At 56.7% G+C, this 23,567-nt stretch overlaps 1 protein-coding gene across 3 annotated transcripts in view; it reads left to right on the forward strand.

Moving 5' to 3' along the window:
- Positions 1–219: 219 nt before the first annotated feature.
- The window catches only part of COL16A1 (collagen type XVI alpha 1 chain), a 50,703-nt gene continuing 27,355 nt past the window's right edge, over positions 220–23,567 (forward strand). For 2 of the 3 annotated variants that reach the window (XM_059069678.2, XM_067012768.1), the window contains exons 1-40: positions 315–693; positions 2,274–2,380; positions 4,238–4,312; positions 4,420–4,537; positions 5,439–5,562; positions 5,872–6,138; positions 6,757–6,837; positions 7,018–7,143; positions 7,950–8,003; positions 8,304–8,330; positions 8,878–8,913; positions 9,933–9,959; positions 11,042–11,104; positions 11,374–11,415; positions 11,541–11,585; positions 11,682–11,717; positions 12,069–12,131; positions 12,549–12,593; positions 12,679–12,774; positions 12,953–12,991; positions 13,613–13,657; positions 13,799–13,834; positions 14,349–14,459; positions 14,866–14,901; positions 15,130–15,165; positions 15,242–15,352; positions 15,714–15,758; positions 17,654–17,689; positions 17,817–17,861; positions 18,162–18,293; positions 19,076–19,111; positions 19,337–19,444; positions 19,761–19,883; positions 19,989–20,042; positions 20,258–20,299; positions 20,607–20,642; positions 20,728–20,781; positions 20,964–21,032; positions 22,903–22,956; positions 23,048–23,074. In XM_059069678.2, coding sequence (XP_058925661.1) covers positions 2,308–2,380; positions 4,238–4,312; positions 4,420–4,537; positions 5,439–5,562; positions 5,872–6,138; positions 6,757–6,837; positions 7,018–7,143; positions 7,950–8,003; positions 8,304–8,330; positions 8,878–8,913; positions 9,933–9,959; positions 11,042–11,104; positions 11,374–11,415; positions 11,541–11,585; positions 11,682–11,717; positions 12,069–12,131; positions 12,549–12,593; positions 12,679–12,774; positions 12,953–12,991; positions 13,613–13,657; positions 13,799–13,834; positions 14,349–14,459; positions 14,866–14,901; positions 15,130–15,165; positions 15,242–15,352; positions 15,714–15,758; positions 17,654–17,689; positions 17,817–17,861; positions 18,162–18,293; positions 19,076–19,111; positions 19,337–19,444; positions 19,761–19,883; positions 19,989–20,042; positions 20,258–20,299; positions 20,607–20,642; positions 20,728–20,781; positions 20,964–21,032; positions 22,903–22,956; positions 23,048–23,074 — 2,673 coding nt within the window. In that variant the 5' untranslated portion in view covers positions 315–693; positions 2,274–2,307. Of the gene's footprint in view, positions 694–2,273; positions 2,381–4,237; positions 4,313–4,419; positions 4,538–5,438; positions 5,563–5,871; positions 6,139–6,756; positions 6,838–7,017; positions 7,144–7,949; positions 8,004–8,303; positions 8,331–8,877; positions 8,914–9,932; positions 9,960–11,041; positions 11,105–11,373; positions 11,416–11,540; positions 11,586–11,681; positions 11,718–12,068; positions 12,132–12,548; positions 12,594–12,678; positions 12,775–12,952; positions 12,992–13,612; positions 13,658–13,798; positions 13,835–14,348; positions 14,460–14,865; positions 14,902–15,129; positions 15,166–15,241; positions 15,353–15,713; positions 15,759–17,653; positions 17,690–17,816; positions 17,862–18,161; positions 18,294–19,075; positions 19,112–19,336; positions 19,445–19,760; positions 19,884–19,988; positions 20,043–20,257; positions 20,300–20,606; positions 20,643–20,727; positions 20,782–20,963; positions 21,033–22,902; positions 22,957–23,047; positions 23,075–23,567 lie in introns of all 3 variants that reach the window. The other variant, XM_067012760.1, reaches the window with a different exon arrangement.

A 23,567-nucleotide genomic window follows, 5' to 3' on the forward strand; every position in this document is an offset into this window, starting at 1 on the left:
TCAGAAACTGGAAAAAGCTGACCAAGGAGGCTTGGGCAGCAGCCACGTCACGGGTCCTGCGGAACTGGGGAGGAGGGTCTCCATCCTCCCCTCCCCCCAGCCCCGCCACCCTTCTGGAGGCCCAGCGAGGGAAGGGGAAGGGGGTGGCACAGGGGAGGCCCTTCAAGCTCCAGGCTTGGCTCTTAAAGGGCCGGACTCCCCGCCCACCCGCCTGCCGCCAGAGCCCCTTGCTGGGCAACTCCGGGCACGCAGGGTCCCGCCTTGCTCGCTCGCTCACCTGGCGGGTCAAGTGGGAGGGATGGGCTTGGGAGCGCAGCCAGGCCAGGAGTGGGCCTTGCGTCCCGCCGCCTCTGCCACCGCTGAAGCCCCCTCCCGGTCCTCCCTCCCTCCTCCTGCCTGGCGGGCGGGTCCAGCTGTGTTCCATTAGCGGCCCTGGCAAGTCCCCAGCCCCCTGGAGCCTCCCCCTCTTCACCCACCCGGAGTGGCCGGCAGTCCCCGGCAGGCGAGCGGGCATGCGAGCGGGGCAGCATTCAGCCCCAAAAGCTCAGGACAGGGGAAACTGGGGACCCGAGGCTGGCCAGAAGTAATCGAGGACCTTCCAGCGGGTCTGAGGAACCCAGGCCCTGCTTCCCGCGGTTGGCTGCGTTGGGCTGCTTGGATTACTCAGTGAGGTGGCAGGGATCCCCAGCCACGGTAAGTGGGGTTGGAGCGGGTTGCCTCGGGGCTCTGGACTGAAGGGCCCCTTCTGCCCCTGACTTGCTGTGTGACCTGGGGCAAGAGGCATCCCCTCTCTGGACCTCAGTCCCCTTCTTTAAAGCAGGATGAGCTCTACCTCCATTGCAGTTCTGACTCTCCCTGCCCCCAGATCTGTGCCTTTGTATATGGATGGGGTCATCTCCTTGGAAGCTTCTCTCTCATCCCTGGAGCCCCCTGCTCTGGCTGGGGATAGAGGAGTGAAGGCGAGAGGTTAGGAGCAGGAAGGGGACAGGGAACACATTGAAGTTCACATGCATTCACACGCCTCTCACAGTTGGCAGTCCTTCCACTGACTGGCAGGAGGGGGAGGTCAGGATAGGGTTTGAGAGATAGGATGTGCATACCACCAGAATGGGGGATGAATAGGGTGGGGGAACAGTTCTGCCCCAGGAGGAAGGAGATTGGGGTCCTATCCCCAAATATATTGAGGCTAAGGGTCCTTCCTGCTCTCATTCCCTGTCCAGAACAGAGGGAGGGGAGACAGAATTCCTTTACAGCTGGAGGGAATGAGGTCAGACTTGCATAAGAACTTCCCGACAGGAGGGCCTATGGAGGGGTAGTCATAGGCTGGCTGTGTGCACGTGTATATGTACTAGCTGGTGTGTCTAGGTGTACTGTGAACATGTGTCTCTGTGACCATGCCTGTGTGCAGGTAGGACTGTATGCACACACGGGGACAAATATGTCTCTGTGTATATGTGCCCGTGTATCTGTGTGCGTCATGCTGACACATGCACGACTGTGTGTGTGAGCGAGCTGCCTGTCTCGGGGGAGGCTGGATGATGTATGGCTCTGCTGGGCGCTTGCTGAGCCTGCGTGGATTTATCTGGGCCCATCCATCAGGGTTTAATAAAACTAAAAGACGAGCATCCATCAGCAGGGGAGCTTGGCAACAAGGTCCTGAGCCCGTTGACCTGTTCTCCCGCCCACTGCACCCACGGGAGAGGCTTCCTTGGCTCACACTCAATCCTGTGATGCCTTCCAGGAGACTCAGCCCAGTTGTCAGACCCTGACCCTGTGGGTGCCAGACAGGGCCGCCTGGCTGAGCTGGATGCGGCTAGCCAGGTACCAGGCTAGCATATACCAATACAGTGCACAGGTTGATAAAATATTGTAATACTTCCAAGTGTCTTGGCAAGTAGCCTCTGCCTCAAGCTTCCTCACTATCCCGAGTTACCTGGCCTTCAAGGACCCTCTAGATCTCTCCTCAATCCAGCAACTGTCCACTGGCACAGCCAGATGCCACCTGCACCTGGTTTCAGCGCTCTAGCCAGCATTCTGCTCTGGCTGCTCGGTGTCTGTGCCATAGCAGTGGTTAAATATTTTGAATATCACCTCGGCCCAAATCCTAGCCCAAGGCCTATGGTTGGGCCTCTGAGGCGGACTGACGCCTGGCTAGACCTCCTGCAACCCCAGTACCAGCGCCTGGGCCCCATGGGCTGGTTGCTGCTTGCCCACGTGTGGAATTGTGCTCTGTGAGCTCAGGAATCCACCTTCCTGCTCTCTATGGTTTTCAGGTGCTGTGGCTGCGGCCGACTTCTCTGGACCAGGATGTGGGCATCTTGGGCTCCTGGCTTGTGGCTGCTCAGTCTCTGTGTTATCTGCAGCCATGAGGCAGATACAGGTGAGATGATGTGAGGATCAGAGTGCCATAGGCCTGCCACTGGCTCTCTGAGGTGTGGGGTCCTGTGCACACAAGCCAGTGTGAGGTGAGCTAGAGAGGATGTGGGTTTCTGTCTACATATTTGTGTGTCTCTGGGCCTCTCTGTGTTTACATCTCAGAGTTGCTGTGTGCATCTGTACATACTCCTGTGTCTCTGTGTGTGAGAAGAACCACCCACCCTAATGCATAAACCCAGCCTGTGCCCCGAGTGCTGGTGGGGCCATCGTGATGGGGAGGAGCCAGCAGCAAGCTCTCCCTGCAGAGGGAAGCTGTGTCCCCAAACAGGCCAGGCCTCTCCAGTCCTTGCCATGGTGGAGAATCCATCTTCCAGCCCACGTGCTCCTCCTCCTCCATGGCGATCTTGGATAAAGGGCCCGCCTCAAGGCCCAGACGCCGGATGGGACAAAGGGTGTAGCTTTCCAGGGACCAAAGCCAGAGGAAGTTGACCAGGCAACTTGCCCTGCCCTGCTAGGTGCCCTCTGGCTGTGTGGCTGAGCAGAAATAGAACTCCTAGAACCCCAAATCCAGCCAAAAGAGGCAGAGAAACCAAGATGCAGATGTGAGTGGGGTCCATGTGAGTCTCTGTGGGTGTACGTATGTGTTTTCGCATGTTTGCATATATGCCTTACTCTCTTCTCCCTCACCGGGTCCCCTGGGGATTGGGGCAGATAATTTCAACATCTGTAAGGAATTTGGGACCGTTGCCAAGGGGTGAGTCACCCATTGCTGCTGCTGATGCTAAAGACAGTGATAGTTTTCCTGGACAAACCTGGGGGAGAAAGATTCCAGGGGGGGGGTCACTGGGCCTAGGAATCCAGGATTCCTTCTTCCCGCCAGGCATCCAGGGAGTCCAATGCCCAGCTTCTAGGAGCTGTATCCACCGACTTGTCCCAGCTACCCCATCTGCATTGATGAAAAGGTTTTGTTTTGTTTTGATTCTAGCCTCCATCTCTCCCGTTGTAGCACTCTCTCATTACTTCTGCTCAATCAGCCCTAGAGAAGAGGCAGGCCCATGGCTGCCTACCTGTCCCTTAAGGGTTTTGGAGACCTGACTAAGCTATCCCCTTCTGCATGAGCCTTTACCCCCTTAATATACCCTGTCTGGAGCCCCAAGGTTCTGGTGGGTCCCTTGAGCTTGTGGTCCACTCAGGCCCTCAGTCTTTTCTCACAGTTTCATAAGGTAGTTATCCAGGTGAAGAGTCAATCTGTTGATTCAGACTTGTGTCTGGCCTGCTTGTCTGTTTTGGCTGTGGGAAGTGGAACCCCACCCATTTCTGAGAACATGTGTACCAGCAGCACATGGTATCCCTGGTGGCGCAGGCATCTACAACTCACACATGTGCAGACACGCGCATGCACTGGTATATAACACAGTGTGCATGGACCTGACATTTCCTTGCCCCTGAAGTGCTCCTCTGTCTCCCACTTGGGTGTATGTTGTGGAGGGAGCACATGTATATACACAGCTCCCCACCCCATCTGAGCTGTAGGGCTGCCCAGAGTTTCTTTCATTCTCTTGCTGGCCTGGCCCCTGACTTGGGGGTCCTAGGGAGATTTGAGGTCCAGGAGTTCTGATCTTGCTCTGCTATGAACTTACTTAGTAGCCTTGGGCCAGGCCTCACTCTTACCATCTGTGCATTGGCCCCCAGGGTAGCCAGGGTCAGAAGGCAAAAGGTGAAAGCAGCCCCAAGGCAGAGCCTGGGTAAAGATGCAGTGCGGGGAACATGAACTTGCTCTGCCCCAGGTTCCCCAAGAGCCCGGCAGTGCAGTCCCCTCAGCCTGAGCCCACCAGATGCCCCACTGCCAATTCTTTTCCAGGGGAGCGGTGCCCACCTTCACAGCAAGAAGGACTCAAGTTGGAACACAGAAGCGACTTATCGACCAACGTGACTGGTGAGTGCTTATCTCATCCTGTTGTCCCCCCTCCACCATCTTCCTGGAGTGGCCAGAACCCCACTCACCTGCCCAGCTGAGCTTGTCATTTGGTGTCTCCCCTAAAGGCTTCAATCTCATCCGCCGACTCGGCCTCATGAAGATATCTGCCATCAAGAAGATCCGAAACCCCAAGGGACCTCTCATCCTGCGACTGGGAGGGGTCTCAGTCACCCAGCCCATGCGGTAAAGGCCCCAGTGTGACCACTGGGAATCAGTACTGACCCCAGCCACACTCCCAGCAACTCTGCATGTGAGACCTAAGCTCAGGGGCACCCGTGGGTCATTGTATCCTGCTTCCTGTCAGGAGTCAGCCTGGTCTCCATTCCTGGGCCTTGCAGGGCGTGCAGAGAGAAGGGGACTGGCGGGCCCACCCTGTGTCCTCTCCCCATCTCTAGCTAGCAGTGGATGAGGACAAGTCTGCATCCTGTGGGCACCATGAGGACTCCAGGATGGAGGAGGGAACCTTCAAGAATTTTGTGTGTGTGTGTGTGTGTGTGTGTGTGTGTGTGTGTGTGTGTGTGTGTGCGCGTGCGTGCGTGTGCGCCCACACGTGTGAAGTCCAAACTCCCACAGTCCCTGGGTGGTCTGGCCCGTTTACCTCTCCAGCCTCATCTTCCAAAATGTTCCCTTTCTTTCTTGCTGCTCCCGTCGTGCTGAACCTGTTCATATTTTTTCAGTATTTCTTCCCCTGCCCCAGGCCCGGTTATTCTCCCCAAGGCATCCTGGATTCCTTGGAAGCACTTACCACAATCCAAATGAAATAGTGCAACAGTCATTCTGAGGATCCTTTGTTTATGGCCTTACCTCCTGCATCACCCCATCAGACTTGAAGGCTCCCTGAGGACAGGTCTCTTCTCTGTGTTTTCACCCCTGTTACCCCCGGCAGCCAGACCCACCACTGGCACATAGTAGGCCCTCAATAAACATCTGTAGAATGAATGGATGTGTATATGTGTGTGTGTGGCAGTTTGGAGGTGTGTGCCTGTGTGTGTCTCGTGTAGGTTCAACGGTCCTGAGGGCCCAGGGTGGGCAGCAGGTGGTCTTTTACCTGAGCCTCAAGGCAGCCTCCCTGCTCTACCCCCAGACGTGTATTCCCTCGGGGCCTCCCCAGTGAGTTTGCCCTGGTGCTGACGCTATTGCTGAAGAAACACACCCACCAGAATACATGGTATTTGTTTCAAGTGACCGATGGAAATGGGTATCCGCAGGTGAGCCCGACCCCCCTCTCCACCCCCATTGCTCTTGGCCATCAAGCAGTACCAGTCCGTACCAGCTTCTGTCCCAGCTTGTGATTTCTGGGGCCTCCCTGCTCCCTCCCAGGGCCACCCTCTAGGCCACGCCCACCCCACCTATCCCATGCTCTTAGGAGGTATTGCTCTGGGACCCCAGCCAGCTTTCGTCCCTTTCTGGGCCTCAGTTTCCCCTCCTGTGAAATGAGCTTGAAGGCCCTTACCTTCGTCATGCTGTGGCTTGGGGGGCTCTGATTCTCTGTCCTTGCCTTTCCCAATTCCACACAGATTTCCCTGGAAGTCAACAGCCAAGAGCGGAGCCTGGAGCTCCGGGCCCGGGGCCAAGATGGCGACTTTGTGTCCTGCATCTTCTCAGTGCCCCAGCTCTTTGACCTGCATTGGCACAAGCTGGTGCTGAGCGTGGCTGAACGCGTAGCCTCTGTGCATGTGGACTGCACATCAGTCTCCTCCCGGCCTCTGGGGCCCTGGCGACCCATGAAGTCTGTGGGCCATGTTTTTCTGGGCTTGGATGCTGAGCAGGGCAAACCTGTCTCGGTGAGTGCTAGGTCAGGCTTGGACTCTGCTCCTACTTTCTGGGAGCCTGAGTGAGCTCCTGGGAACCTATATCTGACCAGGGCTTTCCCTTGCTCCGAATCCTCTCATGGTTCCCCATTGACCTCCAGATGTAGCCTGAACATATTAACCTGGCATTCAAGGCCTTTCATGATCTGGTCCCTATAAATGACTGCAGCAGCATCTTCTGTTCCATCTTTCCATGCAGCTTTTTCTCTGGTTGATTCCATCCCAGACATCCATCTCACCTAATACTTTCACACCTCCAGCCTTTGCCTATGCTGTTACCTCTACCTGGAATGCTTTTCCTTGCATACCTACCTGCTGAATACCTACTGGTCCTCAAGGCCCAGCTTGAATGAAATCTCCTCTTCCCCTCTTCCTCTGGGCCAAAGCGAACATTTCTCCCCCCTCTCCCTCTTTCTTTCGCGTATAGTTTTGTTTTGCTTTTTGTGACAGCTGTATTCTTGATGGTCTCCCAGGCCACGCTGGAAACCTTCTGAGGGCAAACTCTGGGATGGAGCCATCTCTGTGCCTCATTAGGGTCCAGGACTCAGAGCTATTTGCTAAAATGAAGTGACACTTGTGTGTCCCCTGCAGTTTGACCTTCAGCAGGCACACATCTACTGTGACCCGGATCTTGTGCTGGAGGAGGGCTGCTGTGAGATTTTACCGGGAGGGGTGAGTGGCCTGGCCCCACGACAGCTGGGAGGGGTTGGGGCACTGCCCAGGGACACAGTGTGCTGGAGAAGGAGGACCAGGAAGGAGATGCCTAGAGATCGTAGGATGATCAGTGGGTGAAGTCCGGGGGGGGGGGTCTGCCTTCTGTACTGACCCCAGCCCTTCCCCCACACTGGGCAGTGTCCCCCAGAGACCTCCAAGGCTCGCCGGGACACCCAGAGCAATGAGCTCATCGAGATCAATCCACAGACTGAGGGCAAGGTCTACACCCGCTGCTTCTGCCTGGAGGAGCCTCAAAACAGCAAGGTGGGTAGGCAGGGCAGGCAGACATGGGCACAGGCAGGCACAAGTGGGCCTGCCCCTCCCCTGACCTGACTGGGGACTGCCCCCAGGGTCAGTTGACCATGTGCCCCAGGGCAGGGAGGGCATTGGAAGCCCTGCCTCTTTGCTTCCCACCCCTATTGGATTCTGGTAGGCAGAGAGACAGCCCACTGTATGACCCTGTGCCTGCCTGCCTGCTGGCATTGAGAGTTGTGCCTATCTAGCTTTGGTACTACCCAGACCCTCACTGGTACCAGCCCAGACCCTGGTGAGGGAAGGACCAGGCTGGCACCCAAAGGCAGTTTCTCCAGGACAGGGATATCTGGGGTCAGAGGCCAGGTGCCACACTGCTTGCCTTGGGGCTCACTCATTCTCCTGGGCTCAGCCCGGGCAAGTGCCAGGCTGGTTCCATGCCCAGCACCATGGCCAGCTGCCCTGCCCGCTTTAGGTTCTTTAGGGGTGGCAGGGAAGCCCAGTTCCTCCCATAGCCCCACACCCTGGCAGGACAGCCTCCCTGCCCACCGGGCATCTTGCCCAGCTTTTGGCTGCAGGAACACAGGATCCCATTGATTCGTGGTCTTGTTTTCTCCGACATCACGTGGGTGGGGTGAAAAGGAGGGGGGTGCCTGTTGGGGTGCCAGGGGCCTGAGCAGGCTCTTGATGACCTGGGAGCTGCCAGATGTCAGGCTGAGGCATCCCAGGGGTCCATGCCCCTGCCTGGGGGCCCCTGTCTAGTGTGGGCCCCAGAACTGCCCCCTCCTCAAGATTTTCCCCTTATTCTGTCTGCTCAGGTGGATGCCCAGCTGACGGGAGGAATCAGCCAGAAGGCAGAAAGGGGAACAAAGGTAGAGACAGTGTGTGGGCGGAGGAGCCCACAGTGTCCTCAGTCTGCCCTCCCTGTCCTCCGTAAACCCCTTGAGTAAGAGACTCTCCACACATGCTCTTCCCACCTGCCCCCACTCTTCTGGACAGAGCTTAGGATTTGTAGGTGCCAGCTCTGAGAAAGAAGGATGAACGGGAGCGAGACAGACGGTACCTGGCACTATCTAGGGCACCCGCTCCTGGTGGTTCTTGGGTAGGGGTGGTGGAAGCAGTGCTTTGTCCCTTCCATTCCCCACCCATTCTCATGCCCTCCCTCTTCCCAGGCCCACCAGGAGACAGCAGTGGATGAGGTAAGCCTCCCATCTAGACTAGCAAAAAGAGCTTGGTTGGAAAGGTGCCAGCATGAGTCCTTCGGACAAGGCTTTGGCGCCCTGGAGCCTGGGCATGGGGGTGTGGGATGACCACACAGCTCCCAGCATTCCTTGGGGACCTGATGCTGGACCCTGTCTGCCTGTTGCTTCTCCTTAGGAGCGGGGTGTTCAGCCCTGGACACTCCTGCTGAGTTGGCAGCAAATGGCCACGGGTATCTTGGAGAGAGCCCAGGCCTTGGCCATGGGACCCTGGAATCTGGGCCTCACTCTGCTCCAGCATGCTGTGTGACCCAGGGCCCACTGCTATTCCTCTCTGGGCTTCAGTTTCATCTGAGAAATGGCTGATCAGTGGTGGGCTGGTGGCAGTTGAGGGGCAAGGCTGATTTGATAGGATTTCCATCTTTATGCTCCTCAACTCCACCCAGACACCTGTGATGTTCTTGGTGTGTGTATGGGGCCCAGTGGGGTGGAGAGGGCTGCTCCTGGGCTCTCAGACCTGACCTCCAGGCCCATTCTTCCCTTTCAGTGCCCACCCTGTGTCCATGGTGCCCGGGAGAGCAACGTGAGTGAAGAGAGAGTGTGCTGGGTGGGGTGGATGGGGCCTGGGAGTGGGTGTTGCCTAGAGGTTGGCTTGGCGGCTTCCTGGTTCAGGACAAGGGGGTCTTTGTGCACTTTTACACTCTCTGCCTGCCCACCCCCCAGAGCTGGGTTTGACCCACACCCGCAGTCCCACCAAGCCAGGGCCCCAGGGAAGGAAGCCTCATGCAATGTATTGGGCTCCAGGGTGGAATGGGGATGGGGTGGCGGCTGGCAGAAGCAGAGCCTTGGTTGCTGGTCCCAGCTTGGCACTCCCCACAAGGATTCAGGCCTGCTCTGCTTGGAAGGCTTCCCATGTCATCTTAGAGGCAGAGAAGGGCAAGGGCTGGCTCAGGGTGACACAGCCAAGCATGGCCCCCCAAACCACATGTTGGCTCAGGGCCTCCCCTCCTATCCCTCTCTAGCTGGTCCTGGCCCATCCTCCCTCTGGGGTCCAGAAGGACAAGGGAAAGGGGCTCAGTGCGAGCCCAGCTGGTACCCTACTGTGTCTCTTCCGTGGGCAGTATGAGTCACCACTTTCCCACAGCCTGACATTCTGAGTTGACATTCTGCATTGATCCACAAAGGGCACAACCCCCGCTCCCCTCGGCCCTAAGCTGCTGCATTTGGGGGACATCAGGAGGTATCCCCTCTGCTGCCCTCCCCTGTTTCTGTCCAGTCCTCCACCAAGTAAGGCTGATGGTCCCCAGATTTGCAGGGGTTACCATGGTAACCGAGCAGCCATGTTATCCTAGCAACTGCGAGGTGGAGCTAGCCAAAGCCAAGCAGGTTAGAGAAGGTAGGTCAAACCCCTCCGTAAATTTGACAGCTTTGGGATATAAAATCAGCTTGCTGCTTGGCCTGGGAGACAGAGCAGGGGCTGGGGTTTGGGCTGTTGGTTCAGCCACCCCTGTGTGACCCTGGCTAAATTGCTTGCCCTCTCTGGGCCTCGGTTTTCCTCTCCCTCCCTGAGATGATTACATGCTCTCTCCTCTGCCCCCTCAGGTCACAATTGGTCCCTCTGGCCCCCAGGTGAGTCCCAGATGGAGAACAGGACACCCCTGCCCTCTTCAGTGGTGCTAGTCCATCTCACGGCATGTGGCCCCTTGGCTGTGTGTATATATCAGGGCTACCCAAGCCTGCATATATGTGGGGTGATTAGATGTGTGTGTGTGTGTGTGTGTGCTGGAGAGTAGGGGGTTGTGTATATGTGAGGATGTTAAGAACTGCTCTTTTCTGAGGGCCTACTGTGTATCAGGCATTGGGCCACCCATTGGCACCATGACCTTCCTGAACCCCCTCAGGCATCTTTCCGGGTGGGCACTATCATTTTATTTCAGGGAAAACCGAGGCCCAGCTGTGCCCACGTGGGTGACTGGTGTGATTTTGTGTGTGTGTGTGACTATGTGCATTTCTGGACACATGTTTGCACATGTGCAGGGGGGTGAACCCATATATCTGTGGGCCTGACAGGATCACAGAGCTTGTGGGTGATGTGCAAATGTGAGATTGCACACTTCTGTGTGCCTGTGAATATATAATGTCATTCTTGGGGCCACCTCCACGTGCGTGCTAAGTGGTGCACACTTTACCTGCGATGTCACGTTTCTTCCTCACCGCAGCCCCTTGAGGTAGGTGCTGACATGAATCCCATTTTATTGATGAAGAAACTGAGGTTCAGGCAGTTCACATAACTTGCCCTGAGACACATGCTTGTAAGCGGTGGAGGTAGGATTTGAACTCAGGCAGCCTGACACTTACCATCATGGGTGCCTGCCACTCCACATGTGTGTGTCCATGCACATGTGTCCCTGTGCCCCTGGGTGTGCTGTGTGTGAGCCAGCATGCTTGGGTTGGAGTGTGGGAGAAGAGATACCTTCTGCTTGAAACTACGGATTTGCCAAATATGGTCTCTTGGGGTGGGAGAGACAGGGGGATGAATGCGTATGGAATCCATATGCTGTGTGCGTGGGGGCGGGGGGGTTGGGGCAGGGCTATGCTCATTTACACACCCGCGTGTGGTGGAAGCGTGGAGAAGACCAGGATGGGGAGAGCTTCTTCAAGGCTCTCATGTGCTCCTCTGGTCCCAGCCCTTGTTTTGGTCTCATCCACAGAGAGGGAAAGGTGAGCAGGGCCTGCCTGGTCCATCAGGACCCAAGGGAGAGAAGGGAGCCCGGGTAAGTGCCCCGGCCATGCCCACGGCAGGACGTTCCCACTTGTGCCCTGGGGTTGGGCTGGAATGTGAGCCATCATCCCATCATCTCAGATGGAAACCTGCAGCCTGGTCCAAACAGGGGATGAGGGCCAGGGTCTCTCTAGGGGTTCGTGTGCAGAAACCTGTATCTTCTGGGGGCACCTGCGACTGTGGGATTCTTGGGCCCATCCTCCTCAAAACAGGTCTAGGATGGCTCCCTTAGGAGGCTGATCCCTTGCTCCCTACCTCTAGGGCAATGACTGTGTTCGAATCTCCCCGGACGCCCCGCTTCAGGTAAGGCCTGGAGGAGAGGCCTGCTTTAGGGCCAATATGGGGTCAGCCCCTGAGGAAGGGGCTGTGCCCTCAGAGCCCATGGGGGTGACCCTGGGCCCCTCTCAACACCTTATCTCCCTGTTCAGTGTGCAGAAGGCCCAAAGGGAGAGAAGGGGGAGTCGGGAGCCTTGGTGAGTATGGGACCAGAGACAGGGCAGGGCAGCGGGGTCCTGGCCAGCCTCCCCCTCCTTTCCTCACCTCTCTTTTGTGTCCCCTCCTTATCTCAGGGACCCTCTGGACTCCCTGGCTCCACAGGCCAGAAGGTAATGGGCCAGGATTTTGAGGGGTGGGTGCCAGGGAGGTCTGCGAACCCTACAGACAGGACGAGGGATGGTGTCACTGGGCCCAGAGTTGGTAGTACTCCCAAAGCCTCCTAGTCCTCCTGCCTTGTCCAAATTCCTGCCAGACCTGGAGAGAAAAGCCACAGACTCCCTGGGCGAGTGGCCTGGCTGGTGGCAGTTCTTCCTGTTGTCTCCCCTCCTGTGAAGTCATTTAATCTCTGGGGAGGCTGAGACCATGGATCTAGCAAGCAGTTGTCCCTCCCCAGATGGAGCTGTCCTAGTTCTTCCAGCCCCTGCTCTCAGCCCCAGTCACTTTGCCTCTTCCTTCTTCAGGGCCAGAAAGGCGAGAAGGGAGACGGAGGCATCAAGGGCTTGCCAGGAAAGCCAGGCCGAGATGTACGGTGCTTGGGACCCTTCCTCAGCATGGCCCCCACATTCCTCAGCATGGCCCCCACATTCCTCAGCATGGCCCCCACATCCCTCAGCACATGGTCCTGAAATGCTGGACTAGAACCCTGAGAATCTAACCCACTACTCTGCTCAGACAGAACAGAGACCCAGGGAGGGGAGGACTGTGCCCCAGGAGGGGGCAGAAAAGGGCCTGACCCTGGGCATCCTGACTCCCAGTCTAGGAGCCCCTGACCTCCAGTGTCCTGACGTTGACATCTAATGACCTCGGGGCACTGGGTGAAGTCAGGCTTTGGGACAGGGCAGGGAGGGTGGGCAGCTGGGTATTTACACGTCCCAGTGGGGCTGCTGTCCCCGGGGGGGTGGCAGGCCTCAGCCATTCTTAGACCCTCCCCCTGCCCACAGGGCCGGCCAGGAGAGATCTGTGTCATGGGGCCCAAAGGGCAGAAGGTGAGTTGTGGGCGTCTGAGGGGTGAAGAGTGGGTGGTGGGGCTGAGGCGGTGGCTCTCTCATACCCACCTTATGTCTGTGCCAGGGAGACCCTGGCTTTGTTGGGCCTGAGGGGCTGGCGGGAGAGCCTGGGCCCCCTGGCCTCCCTGGGCCCGCCGGGATAGGACTTCCTGGGACCCCGGTGAGTACCCCTTGCCCCTCCTGCCCTCCTTTCCTCAGAGACCCTTCTCCCTCCTGGCCAGGGGTGGGGAGGTAAGGCTTGGTCCCAGGGGGCCTGGTTGGGGGAGAGGGCCAGTGTGGATCTCCCTGTAATGTGAGGGCCCTGGGAAGCCCCTGCCTGACCCTGTTTCTGCCCTCAGGGGGACCCAGGTGGCCCTCCAGGCCCCAAGGGAGACAAGGTAAGCACAAGCAGGAACAGGGACGCATGCGGGAGGCCCCCTGCTGAGTGGGAGGAGAGAGGAGAATGGGGCCGGGGTGGCTGGGGCAGCAGGGACAGCAGGGGGGAGGAGGGAGGTGGCCGGCATGTTGGGGAAGGGGCTAGGGGGCTGGGCCCCTCAGTGGGCAGTGTCCCCCATCCCAGTGCTTGCTGACGTGGGAGCCTTGGCCTGGGTTGCAGGCACAGGGGTGGGCAGGCCTAAGTCTGGTAATGACCGGATGGCCTAACTGGAGGGCCCAAGCTTGTTTTAGGGCCTTATGCCTTGACAAGCAGAAAGCCCTGGAAATGTCCTTCTGCTGTGGTTCCTCTGGGGTCACCCGTGTCACCTCCAAATGTGCTGCAATGGGGAAGGGGCACATAGAGGCCTCGTGTTCTCCCTTCCTTTGCAACCAGAAGGACTCAGGTTAGACATGGAGAAGGACAGGCAACAGGAAGGGAGTGTTTGTTGACAAAACCGACTGAGAGGAGATGGGAGATTTGGCGAGTTTGTCCTGCCGTCCAGAGAGGGAACTGGATGGCAAAGGGGTGCATGGGCTGAGGTCACGGCCGGAAGCCTCCCCCTTAACCCTTCTTCTGACCACAGGGCAGCTCCGGAGTGCCGGGAAAGGAAGGTCCTGGTGGGAAACCTGTGAGTGACCCCAATCTGGTGGGGGAGGGGAGCCGAGGCCCACCACGCCCAGGCCTCATCTACCAAGGCCTCCGGAGAGAGAGGGGCTAGGTCCTCGGGCCATCTCTGCTGTGGCACTAACGCTCACTGCTTCTCCAACAGGGGAAGCCAGGGGTTCCAGGGCTGAAGGGAGAGAAGGTGAGTCCCAGGCTTGGTTACCCCAGGTTGGGATGGGAGGGCGAGCCTCTCTCTCAAGGTGACACTGAGCATCAAGAGAGCTGGGCCTGGGACCCTCCTCGGGGGACCCCCACCCCTTCTTTGTTCCTATGGTGTGCGTGTGATTACTAAATAAAGGGCCTGGCTTTGGAGTTACACAGACAGGTTCAAATCCCACCTCGACCACACACATGAACACAACGATTCAATGAGTTTTTCCTTTGCCCAAGTTTCCACACCTCTAAATGGGACACAGTGATTTCTAATGGCTTGTTGTGAGGATGTAGGTGGTTTTTTTTTTTTTTTTTTTTTTTTTTGAGGATGTAGTTTTTGATGTCCAGGAATCATAAGCTGAATGAATGAGTCGGTTGAACGGAAAGCCCCCTCAGTGTTCCTGCTGTCTACTTTGCCCTGGCCCACCCCACGCCTACAGCTCCTTGTCTTCCGCAGGGTCTTAGGCCCAACTTGTCCACTCATGCTCTCTCCCTTCTGCTAGGGTGACCCCTGCGAAGTGTGCCCAACGCTGCCTGAAGGGTTCCAGAACTTTGTGGGGCTCCCTGGAAAGCCAGGGCCCAAGGGAGAACCGGGTCATCCTGCACCAGCCAGGGTGAGTGCCCAGGGTGGCCCTTGTGGGACTCCACCAAAAAACCAGGGGGCATAATCATGGAGAGGAGTTGGGCAGAGGGGCTGGAAACTTCTCATGGCCATAGAGATACTGTGGGCAGAGAGTCTAGGCTCTTAGCTCCATGGGGGTGGGGGCTGAACTATAGAGTTTAGGGCTGGGCTAGAAGGTCACCCCATGTCTCCATGGCAACCAACCAGGGTTCTCCCAGCCAAGGCTTAAGATGCCTTTTGGGCAAGCTGGGGTGGAGCCAACCCTTATAGTGAGTGAGATTGTGCCCTCCTCCTGGGATTGGGTATTGGTTGGAGGTGGAGGAAAGGAGCGGGCAGGACTGGGTTATGGTCCTGGGCTGGACTCTGTACCCCACTCCCTCACAGACCTTTTTTTTCAGGAGGGCCTGGGAGCTGTTGGACAAAAGGGTGATCGGGTATGTACCGGCACTTCTGGCAGGGTAGCTTAGCCTGGCCTCATTTCCTCCACCTGTCACATGGGTTGATGAGCCCCGGCTCTGGGGTGCTGACCTTGAATCCCCTGGGACCCCTGGGTGTTTGAAGGGTTTGTGGTGTGTGACACTGCTGTCCTCATATATGGCTAGGAAATTTGGGGTGCCCCAACATACCCAGTCTCTCAGCCCATAAACCTTTTCTCCCTGTAGGGTGAGCCTGGCATCGAAGGCCTCAAAGGAGAAAAGGTGAGGGACCCTGTTCTCTGGTTGACCCCCTCCTGACTACTGGGAGCCTTTCTGATCCCTTCTCTTCCTTCCGCAGGGGGAGTCCTGCTTGTCCTGCAGCTCAGCCATAGCAGCCCAACATCTTGGGCCCTCTATAGGGCCCAAAGGAGATGTGGGCCCTCCTGGCCTCGGTTTGCCTGGCCTTCCGGTGAGTGACTGCTGCCTCCTAGCCAGGCCAGGCCACGCCAGCCCATCTTTGCCACACTTTTGGCCTCCCTGGTTCCTTAGGCTCTGAGTCTCAAGGCAGAGACCAGGAGGGAGGCCCTGAGGCAGGTTCTCCAGGCCTGTAGCCCGGTGTCTCCCTCCACCCTTTCACTGCCCCGGGACTCCCTCTTAGAACCTCTGAGTGTCCATCTGTATAACAGAGGTAGTTGTCCAGCTACCTGCAGCGTTGTGGGATTTGTAATTCTGAGCTGGCCTTTCTCTTTCGGGGTGGACACTGGGACCCATGGAGTCTTGGAGGGATGGGAGTGGGGGGATGCAGTGACTGTGACTTGATTGTTTTTCAGGGGAAAGTTGGAGCTCCAGGGCCGACAGGGCTGAAAGGAGAGAAGGTGAGACCTGGTTCGATGTCAGGAACACCGCGGTCTTCTTGGCCCGGAGGCAGGGGAGGGGGCCCCTGGAGGGGAATAGGGACAACATAGACAAGAGATCAAACTGTAAATCCACAGAGAAATAAATTCATCAGTGTTTTGCAGACTAGAGTCCAAGAACTGATTTCTGAGAGCCCGCATGTTCTCCAAGAAAGTTCCTTAGTGTTGTATTTTTAATTTACTGATAATCCAAAACAATTAAGTACATTCAAGACTACCTTATAATAAAATAATAATAACCCTTTTTTACCATTTACTTTGTGCCGAGCAGCATTCCAAGGCTTGTAGGTTTATTGACTTGTTTCCTCCTCCCAAAACCTCATAGGGTAGGTACTCCATTTTCCCATTTTATGGATGAGGAAACGGAGGTCCAGAAAGGCCGAATAAATTGCTCAAAGTCACATGGGTGTTTGGGTGCAGACCTGGGATTTGAGCCCAGGGAATGTGGCTCCAGAGTTGGTCATCTTCCCTGCTTGGCTGGGTTACTCAGTTTCAGTGCCACGTGAACGTTTGTATTTGTGGTTGCACTGGAGACAAATGACAGCGTTGAACTAATAATGCAGTGTTACTCAAATGGGGGTCCTGTGGGTATACAAGTGTTCAAGTGTGAGAAACACTGGAGTATACGTTCAGACTCCGCTCTACCAGGCAAACCACGCCTGTCATTTCTCAAATGGAGCTTTGTGTCCCCGCCCCACGCTTGTTTCGTCTTCCGGTTCCCCCATCTCTGTAAATGGCATATACCGAGTTCCTCAAACCTCCTCAAACCCCAAACCGTGCCGCATCCTTGATTCCTCCCATCTCCACATCATCTCCTCCATTTGACAGTTCTGCCACAGCACCTCTCTCAACTCCACCTGCTTTGCTCACCTCCACGACCGCCACTTCGTCTGGGTCCCATCATCTCTCACTGGGATGGTGGCGGCAGCCCCTTAGCTGGCCTGCCTGTGGCCACTGCAGCTCTTAAACTTTGTCATCCAGTAGCTAATGGGCCTGTGTTAAAAAAGAAAAGAAAAGAACAAAACAAAGCAAATAAAAACCTCAGGTTACATTATTTCCTTGCTTAAAATCCTTCTATGACTCGACTTTGTACTGAAGGCCTTTTGTGCCTAACGAGACCCTGGATGCCTGGCTCTGCCTGCCTTGAAGGTTCATCTGGTTTTCCTCTCCCCACTTCCTGTGCCTTAGATGTGCTGCCCTCCTTACTTTCTGGAATATGTCAAGAATGTTCCCACCTCTTAGATTTTGTAGGTGTGGCTCCCACTGTCTAGAACGTTTTTCCTCTCTACCTCCCCCTATTCTTTCATTGGCTGGCCTTTGTCTCGTCTTTCTGATAATAATTGTGGCTAACACTTCTCTGACCATCCTGTTTAAAATGGCCTCCCCCGCCTACTTTGTCTCATCACCCTGTTTATTTCCTTCACAGCACTCATCGCTATTCAGTTACAATTATTTAAAAGTTCTTGGTGTCCCTACAAGCGTGTAAGCTCCACAAGTGTGTTTGTCTGTGCTGTTCACTGCTACCTACCGGCACCTCGCTGAGTGCTGTGTGTGTACAAGCATCCAGCGAGTGACTGACTGTTGGATAAATGAATTCGTGATCTTTGTGTTCTGGGCCAGAGCTGAGGGTTGGGCTGGGATTCTGAAGAGTGAGTCTGGGGACAGAAACAGGCTGGCCACAGACACCCCTGGGGACCTTGGGGAAATCCCTTTCCCTCTCTGGGTCTCAGTTTCCCTAGCCAGGAAATGAGGTGGGTAGTTGGGGGTCCCAAGGGGTTATTTGTGTAGTTTGGGGTTTGGGAATGACCTAGAGTGGCCTTCTCACTTTGACCCTGTGTTCTCTGCTTTGCTCTCAGGGTAATTTCGGGGAGGCGGGGCCAGCCGGCAGTCTGGTAAGTGAGCTTTGGATGGCAACAGCTCTGGGGGGGGGGGAAGGACAAGGTGGGACGCGGGGAGATGAGAGGCCCCAGCAAGGCCCAGGCAGTTGCTGGGCATCACACACGGCTTCTTATCTCACAGGGGCCTCCAGGGCCAGTGGGACCCACAGGCATCAAGGGGGAGAAGGTGAGTTGAAGACGTTCCCCGCGCTGCAGCCAGTGCCAGCTTCCCAAACACACGCTTATCCTGGTCTACTTCAAGCCCTCAGAGGCTCCCCACTGCCTGGGGGTAACGTCTTGATTCCTTAGCATGATGTCAGGACCCCTGAGGCCTTGGCCCCCACCTTCGTTTCTTACGTGTTTTCCCACAATGTCTCCTGAGATATCCCTTGGCAAGCACAGGTGCTGTGTCAGGCCGGGCTACGTTCCCCAGCCCCAGATTCCAAACCTGCCTGGGGTCCCCCAACTCTGTGTCCTTGCTTGGCAGGGGGAGCCTTGTGAGTCATGCAGAGCCCTGTCCAAGCACCAGGATGGGGACAGCCACGTGGTGGCCTTGCCTGGGCCTCCCGGAGAGAAGGGGGAGCCTGGGCATCCAGGCTTTGGCCTGCCAGGAAAACAGGTGAGTTCTGGGGTCTGTGGAGGTGGGATACAGGCAGGGCTTGAAGGGGACGGGGGCTGCCTGGGTCTCTAGGCTCCCTGTGCAGTGGGGAGTAGGTGAGAGTGTGTGGAGGGGTCAGGGCCTCTGTCCCCAGAGGGAGCTGGCCTGACAGGCCTCTGCCCTTCGTCCTGGGACACAGCATGGCCCGGTATGCAGAAAGACCACCAACCTGGAACCAGACAGACCTGGGTTCGAAGTCCAGATCTGCCTTTTACTAGCCCTTTGGCTTGACCAGTTACTTCCCCTCTCTGTGCCTCTGTCTCCTGTGCATGGTGTTGTTGTAAAGCCTAGGAACGATGTGTGTGAAGAACTTAGCAGCACACAGTAGTCATTCAAGAAATGATAATTACCACCGTGGCGATTATTATTGTTACTGCTTTACTAATAGCAGTGAATGCTGACATAGTGTACTTCATGAGCCATGCACTGTTTCATGTATATCAGCTATATCAGCTTGTCTCATCTCACAAGAACCCTACGAGGTAGAAGCCTGTGCTCTTTTTATTGTCCCCATTTGACAGATAAAGAAACCGAGGCACAAAGAGGTTAAGTAACTTGCCCAAGATCACCCAGGCAGGGAGCCTGGCTCAAGTCTCTTCTCTTGAATGTCGCTTCACTAGAATGAGAGCAGAGATTTTGATCTGTCTTGTCTATTGTATATTCCCGGAGTCTAACACAGTGCCAGACACTTAAGGGTGTCTGATATGAGTGAATGGGTGGTGCTGGAAGTGCTTTCTCCTCAGGGCAAAGCTGGAGAGCAGGGATTGAAGGGGCAGAAGGTAAGATAATTTGGTGGGCACGGGTGGGCACCACCTCTTCTCAGATGCCCTCCCCACCTCCTATTCCTGATTGCCCTGTGCCCACTCTCCACTCCCTGCCCAGCCCCCAGCCCCAGTGAAGGGCTCTGAGTGCCTGCAGGTCCCAAGAGGGCACCGTGCCCTGCCCTCCTTGAACCCTACTCCAGCTGGATCACCCCTGCCCTCTTTGAACCCTACTCCTTACAGGGCGATGCTGGGAATCCCGGAGACCCTGGAACACCGGGCACCATGGGGAGGCCGGGACTGCCAGGAGAGTCTGGGGTTCGGGGCCCTGCAGGGTCAAAAGGAGAAAAGGTCAGTCAGGCAGGGGGAAGTTTTTTGCATGAGCAGAAAGAGATTAGGCTGAGAGCTAGTGAGGGGAAGGACTTGGGGTCAGGCTGTGAGCCTCAGAGGATGCCAGAATCACTGGGTGGAGGCGCCTCGGCTATTCTCCGAGGCAGGGAGGAGAGCTTGGCGTGTCAGGGGCCGATTTTGATATCCCAGGCCGAGGAGGGGGTCAGTGGAGGGGCAGAGCTTTCAGAAGGGCACAAGGATCCCCTTTCCGCTGTCTCCTCCCGGCTTGGCTGTGGAGGAGGCTCATGAGCTCCTGGCTGTGCCCATCTCTGACCAGGGTGATGGCTGCACTGCCTGCCCCAGCCTGCAGGGGGCGTTGACCGACAGGGCAGGACTGCCTGGGAAGCCAGGCCTGAAAGGAGATCAGGGACCGGAGGGCGTGGGCCGGCCTGGTAAACCGGTGAGTTCTGGCTACCTGCCCTCTTGTCCTTCCCTCCCTGGGCTTTCCTTCTCTCCCTCCTGCCCCCTTTCCCCCAAGGGACCCAAGGCCACCTGTGTCTTTTAGGGCCAGCCTGGTCTACCAGGAGTTCAAGGACCCCCAGGACTGAAGGGCATACAGGTGTGTGTGAGTGTGAGGGCCTGGGCTGCAGCTCTGTGTGGGCGAGGGTTCGGATGCGGAGATGCGTGGGGACGGTGGGCCTGGAGTGGGGAATGGAGATCAGCTGCAGAGCAGGGAGGTGGCGGAGGTGGAGGAGGTCCAGGAGGAGGGGCTGGGACAGGGGAGAAGGGTGAGTGGGGAATCTCAAGCGCAGGCTTGTCCTTCTGCCTCTTCAGGGAGAGCCAGGGCCTCCAGGAGTGGGAGTCCAGGGGCCCCAGGTGAGTCTCCAGCCTTACGTTTGCCTGCTTGCCTCCCAGCACTTCCCTTAGCCAGCTGCTCACTCCCACCTGCCCCCCAGACCTCAGAGCTCTGCCTGCCCCCAGATGCTCAAGGGCACAGCCCTGGCCTGCGGTTGTTTCTGTTGGGGACTTTGGGTTTGACCCCCTGCCCCTCTCTGACCCTCAGAGTCTCCTTGTGGAGCTCTCCTGAGTTTGGGCTGGCAGACACCCCAGCCCAGACCAGGTCTGCCAGCGGGGCAGGTTGCCTTGGGCAGCTGTGGCCCAGTCTGCCTTTTCTGACTTGCAGGGGGAGCCTGGAGCCATGGGCCTGCCTGGCATTCAGGTACGTCTGCCTCGGGCCTGGAGGAGATGGGCAGGCGAAGGGACTGCTCTAGGATAGAGATAACTAAGTGTGCTTCCATCTGCAGGGGCTTCTGGGACCTCGGGGGCCACCCGGCCCTGCTGGAGAGAAGGGCGCCAAGGTGAGCCTCTGCCTGCTTGGGCTCTAGACTTGTAACACTTCGGAATGTCCTGGCAGTGGGCACGGGGGACATGGGAGCTGAGGGATGTTCGTCAGAGGGCTGCCCAAGGCCTGGTCTCACCTGCTGGATTGTAGCTAGCTTCAAACTCTGGCCCTGCAACCTTTGTGCCCTCTCTTCCACAGGGATCTCCAGGGGTGAAAGGAGCCACTGGGCCTGTGGGACCTGCTGGTGCCAGTGTCTCTGGGCCTCCGGTAAGGGCCGCCCCCCGGCGTTCCACACTGGGGATGTTGCTTGGACCAAGGGCGTTGCCGCCACGAAGAGGGCATGGGGTTGACCCTGCCTGTCCCAGCAGCATGGGGGATGGGAGGAGAGAGGCCTCAGCCTGGCCCGGCCTGGGAGAAGGAAGACCGCCCGGTTTGCGGGGAGCCCCTGAAGAATGATAGTTTTGAACACCACCAGTTTTTGAGCAGTGACGGTGCTGAGGCCCTGTGCTAAGCTCTAAACAAACAGAGATTCGCTTAATCCTCACAACAGCCCTGTAAGGGAACGGCTATGATTATCCCCATTTCACAGATGAGGAAACTGAAGAGAGTGAGGAGACAGAGCCGGGACTCGAACCCAGGTCTGTCTGACTCAAAGCCCATATGTTCTGCCCGCCACCCTCCACTTCAGACCTTTGGAGTCATTCGGGATCATCTAAAACAGTGCTGCCCAACAGAACTCTATGCCCTGCCTGAGATGTGGCCACCAGCCCCACATGGCTGTTGAACACTCAGAATGTAGCTGAAAAACTAAACTTTAGATTTAATTTTACTTATTTTAAATTTAAGTAGCCGCATGTGGCTATTGGCCCCCGTACTAGCCCGCACAGATCTATTTAGACCAGCAGCACTTTCAACCTTGATACCCTCAAGGACCTCCCTTTATTGCTGTCCCACCAGTGATTCCCATGTTCTGAAAGATGTGTCTGTTGAACAAATTGCATAGATTAGGTCATAACATACGCATTTCCTCGTTTTTATTCATCAAAGACCTGTATAATAATAGCTAGCTTCGGCTCCACATGAACCCACTAGAATTTTTTTAGATGATATAATTCTAGCCTAAATCAAAGAAAGGCTACCTTTCAGCCAGCCTGTGCCATGCCAGGTTGTGGGCAAATGTATAATTTTTCCTAGGCTTTTGGTAATGCTGGAACTAGCCCGTGAACTGTATCTTTTCTGTCTTTATGGATCCCTAGAGAAATTCCAGACCCAGTTTGGGAATCACAGATGGATTCCTCCTGAGGGTGCGCTGCAGCCCAGAGGGGCCGCGGCCTTGCCCAGTTCCCCACCGTCTGTGCGGTTGCCTAGCCCAGCTGGGTAGGCAGGGTCCCCGCCTGTCCCGGGGAGCTCCCGGGAAAGGCAGAGGTGAAGGTGAAGGCGGCCCTGATCCTCAGGGAGCTTTGAGTCCCACGTGCGAAGGTGGCCTGTCCCGCCGGACAGCAGCCGTCAGGAAGCCCTGCTGACTTCTCCAGACCGTCTTCCCTCAAGTTGAATCCCATCCGGGAGGTTTCCCAATTCCGGCGCCGCACTCACTAATTGTGTGACCTTAGGCCAGTGACAGCCTCTCAGGGCCTTCAATTCCTTGTTGACAAATCGGGACTGAAATTCCTGTCTCCTCCTTAAATCAACTGAGAGAACTTTTATGATGGAGAGAATTGTGTCAAACACTAAAGGGGAAGAGGACAGAGCAGGGACTTTGGGCCGCACAGACCTGGGTGCAGCCGTGCTGTTGGGTCTATTACAAAATGTCTTTAAGCCTCTGTTTCCTCACCTGTATAATGGAACAATACCATCCTGCAGGGCTGGGAGTGGGGATTCCAGCCAGTGCTCCCTGACGGGTGCTTGGCCCAGTGTCTGATACCCAGAAAGTGCTCGGGAAACGCCAGTGTTCTTCCTCCTTCCTCCTCGCCTTGTCTCTTGGGGCTCAGTCTCCTACTCTAGGACATGGGCACTGGGACGTGGGTTCCAGGGGAGCCTGGCGCTGCTTCTGTTTGTCTTATCACCCTCCCCTGCTGGCAGGCCAGATGGCTGGCTGCTGTCCAGCCTCACCCGCTGACCCTGGGCTCTCTCCCTTCAGGGTCCTGATGGGCAACAAGGACAGACTGGACTTCCAGGACCCAGAGGGATGCTGGTGAGTACCGTGTCGTGGGGCGGCGGGAAGGCACAGCTGGCCCTTTCTCCACACCCCTATCTACTCATCCCCCTGTGTTTCTTCCCTGCAGGGTGAAAAGGGAGCGCAGGGAGAAAAGGTAAGTCCCAGGGACCTGTGACCGATTCTTGGGGGGAAATTAGCAGCCCCTGGAGCTCCGCCACCCAGGGGACCCTCTGCACTTGGCTGTAGCCCTGGACAGAAGGATGGGTGCTGAGGAGTCATCCTGGTCTCCTTGCCACCCACTAGCTCCCTCGTTGCTGGCCCAGGGCTCAACCAGGATCCCAGGAGACCCAGAGAGCTCCAAGGCCCCCATGGGGGGAAGCTGCATTTTCAGATGGATGCTGAGTTACGGGACAGGGGAAGGAACTGAGTTCAGAAGGACTAATGAGAGGACAGGGACATGAGGGACCAGGAGAGAAGGGCATGGAAGCCAGGCTGGGCCAAGGGGAATGGGGCTGAATACTTGTGCAGCAGCAGACAATGATGAAGCTAAAAATGCAGTAACACCAAGAGCTGTTGATGGCTGAGTGCTTGGCACATGGCAGGAACTCTATATACATTCATCCATTCCATCCTCATGACAGTCTATG

The sequence above is a fragment of the Kogia breviceps genome, chromosome 1 (genome assembly GCF_026419965.1).
Source record: "Kogia breviceps isolate mKogBre1 chromosome 1, mKogBre1 haplotype 1, whole genome shotgun sequence".
NCBI lineage: Eukaryota > Metazoa > Chordata > Mammalia > Artiodactyla > Physeteridae > Kogia > Kogia breviceps.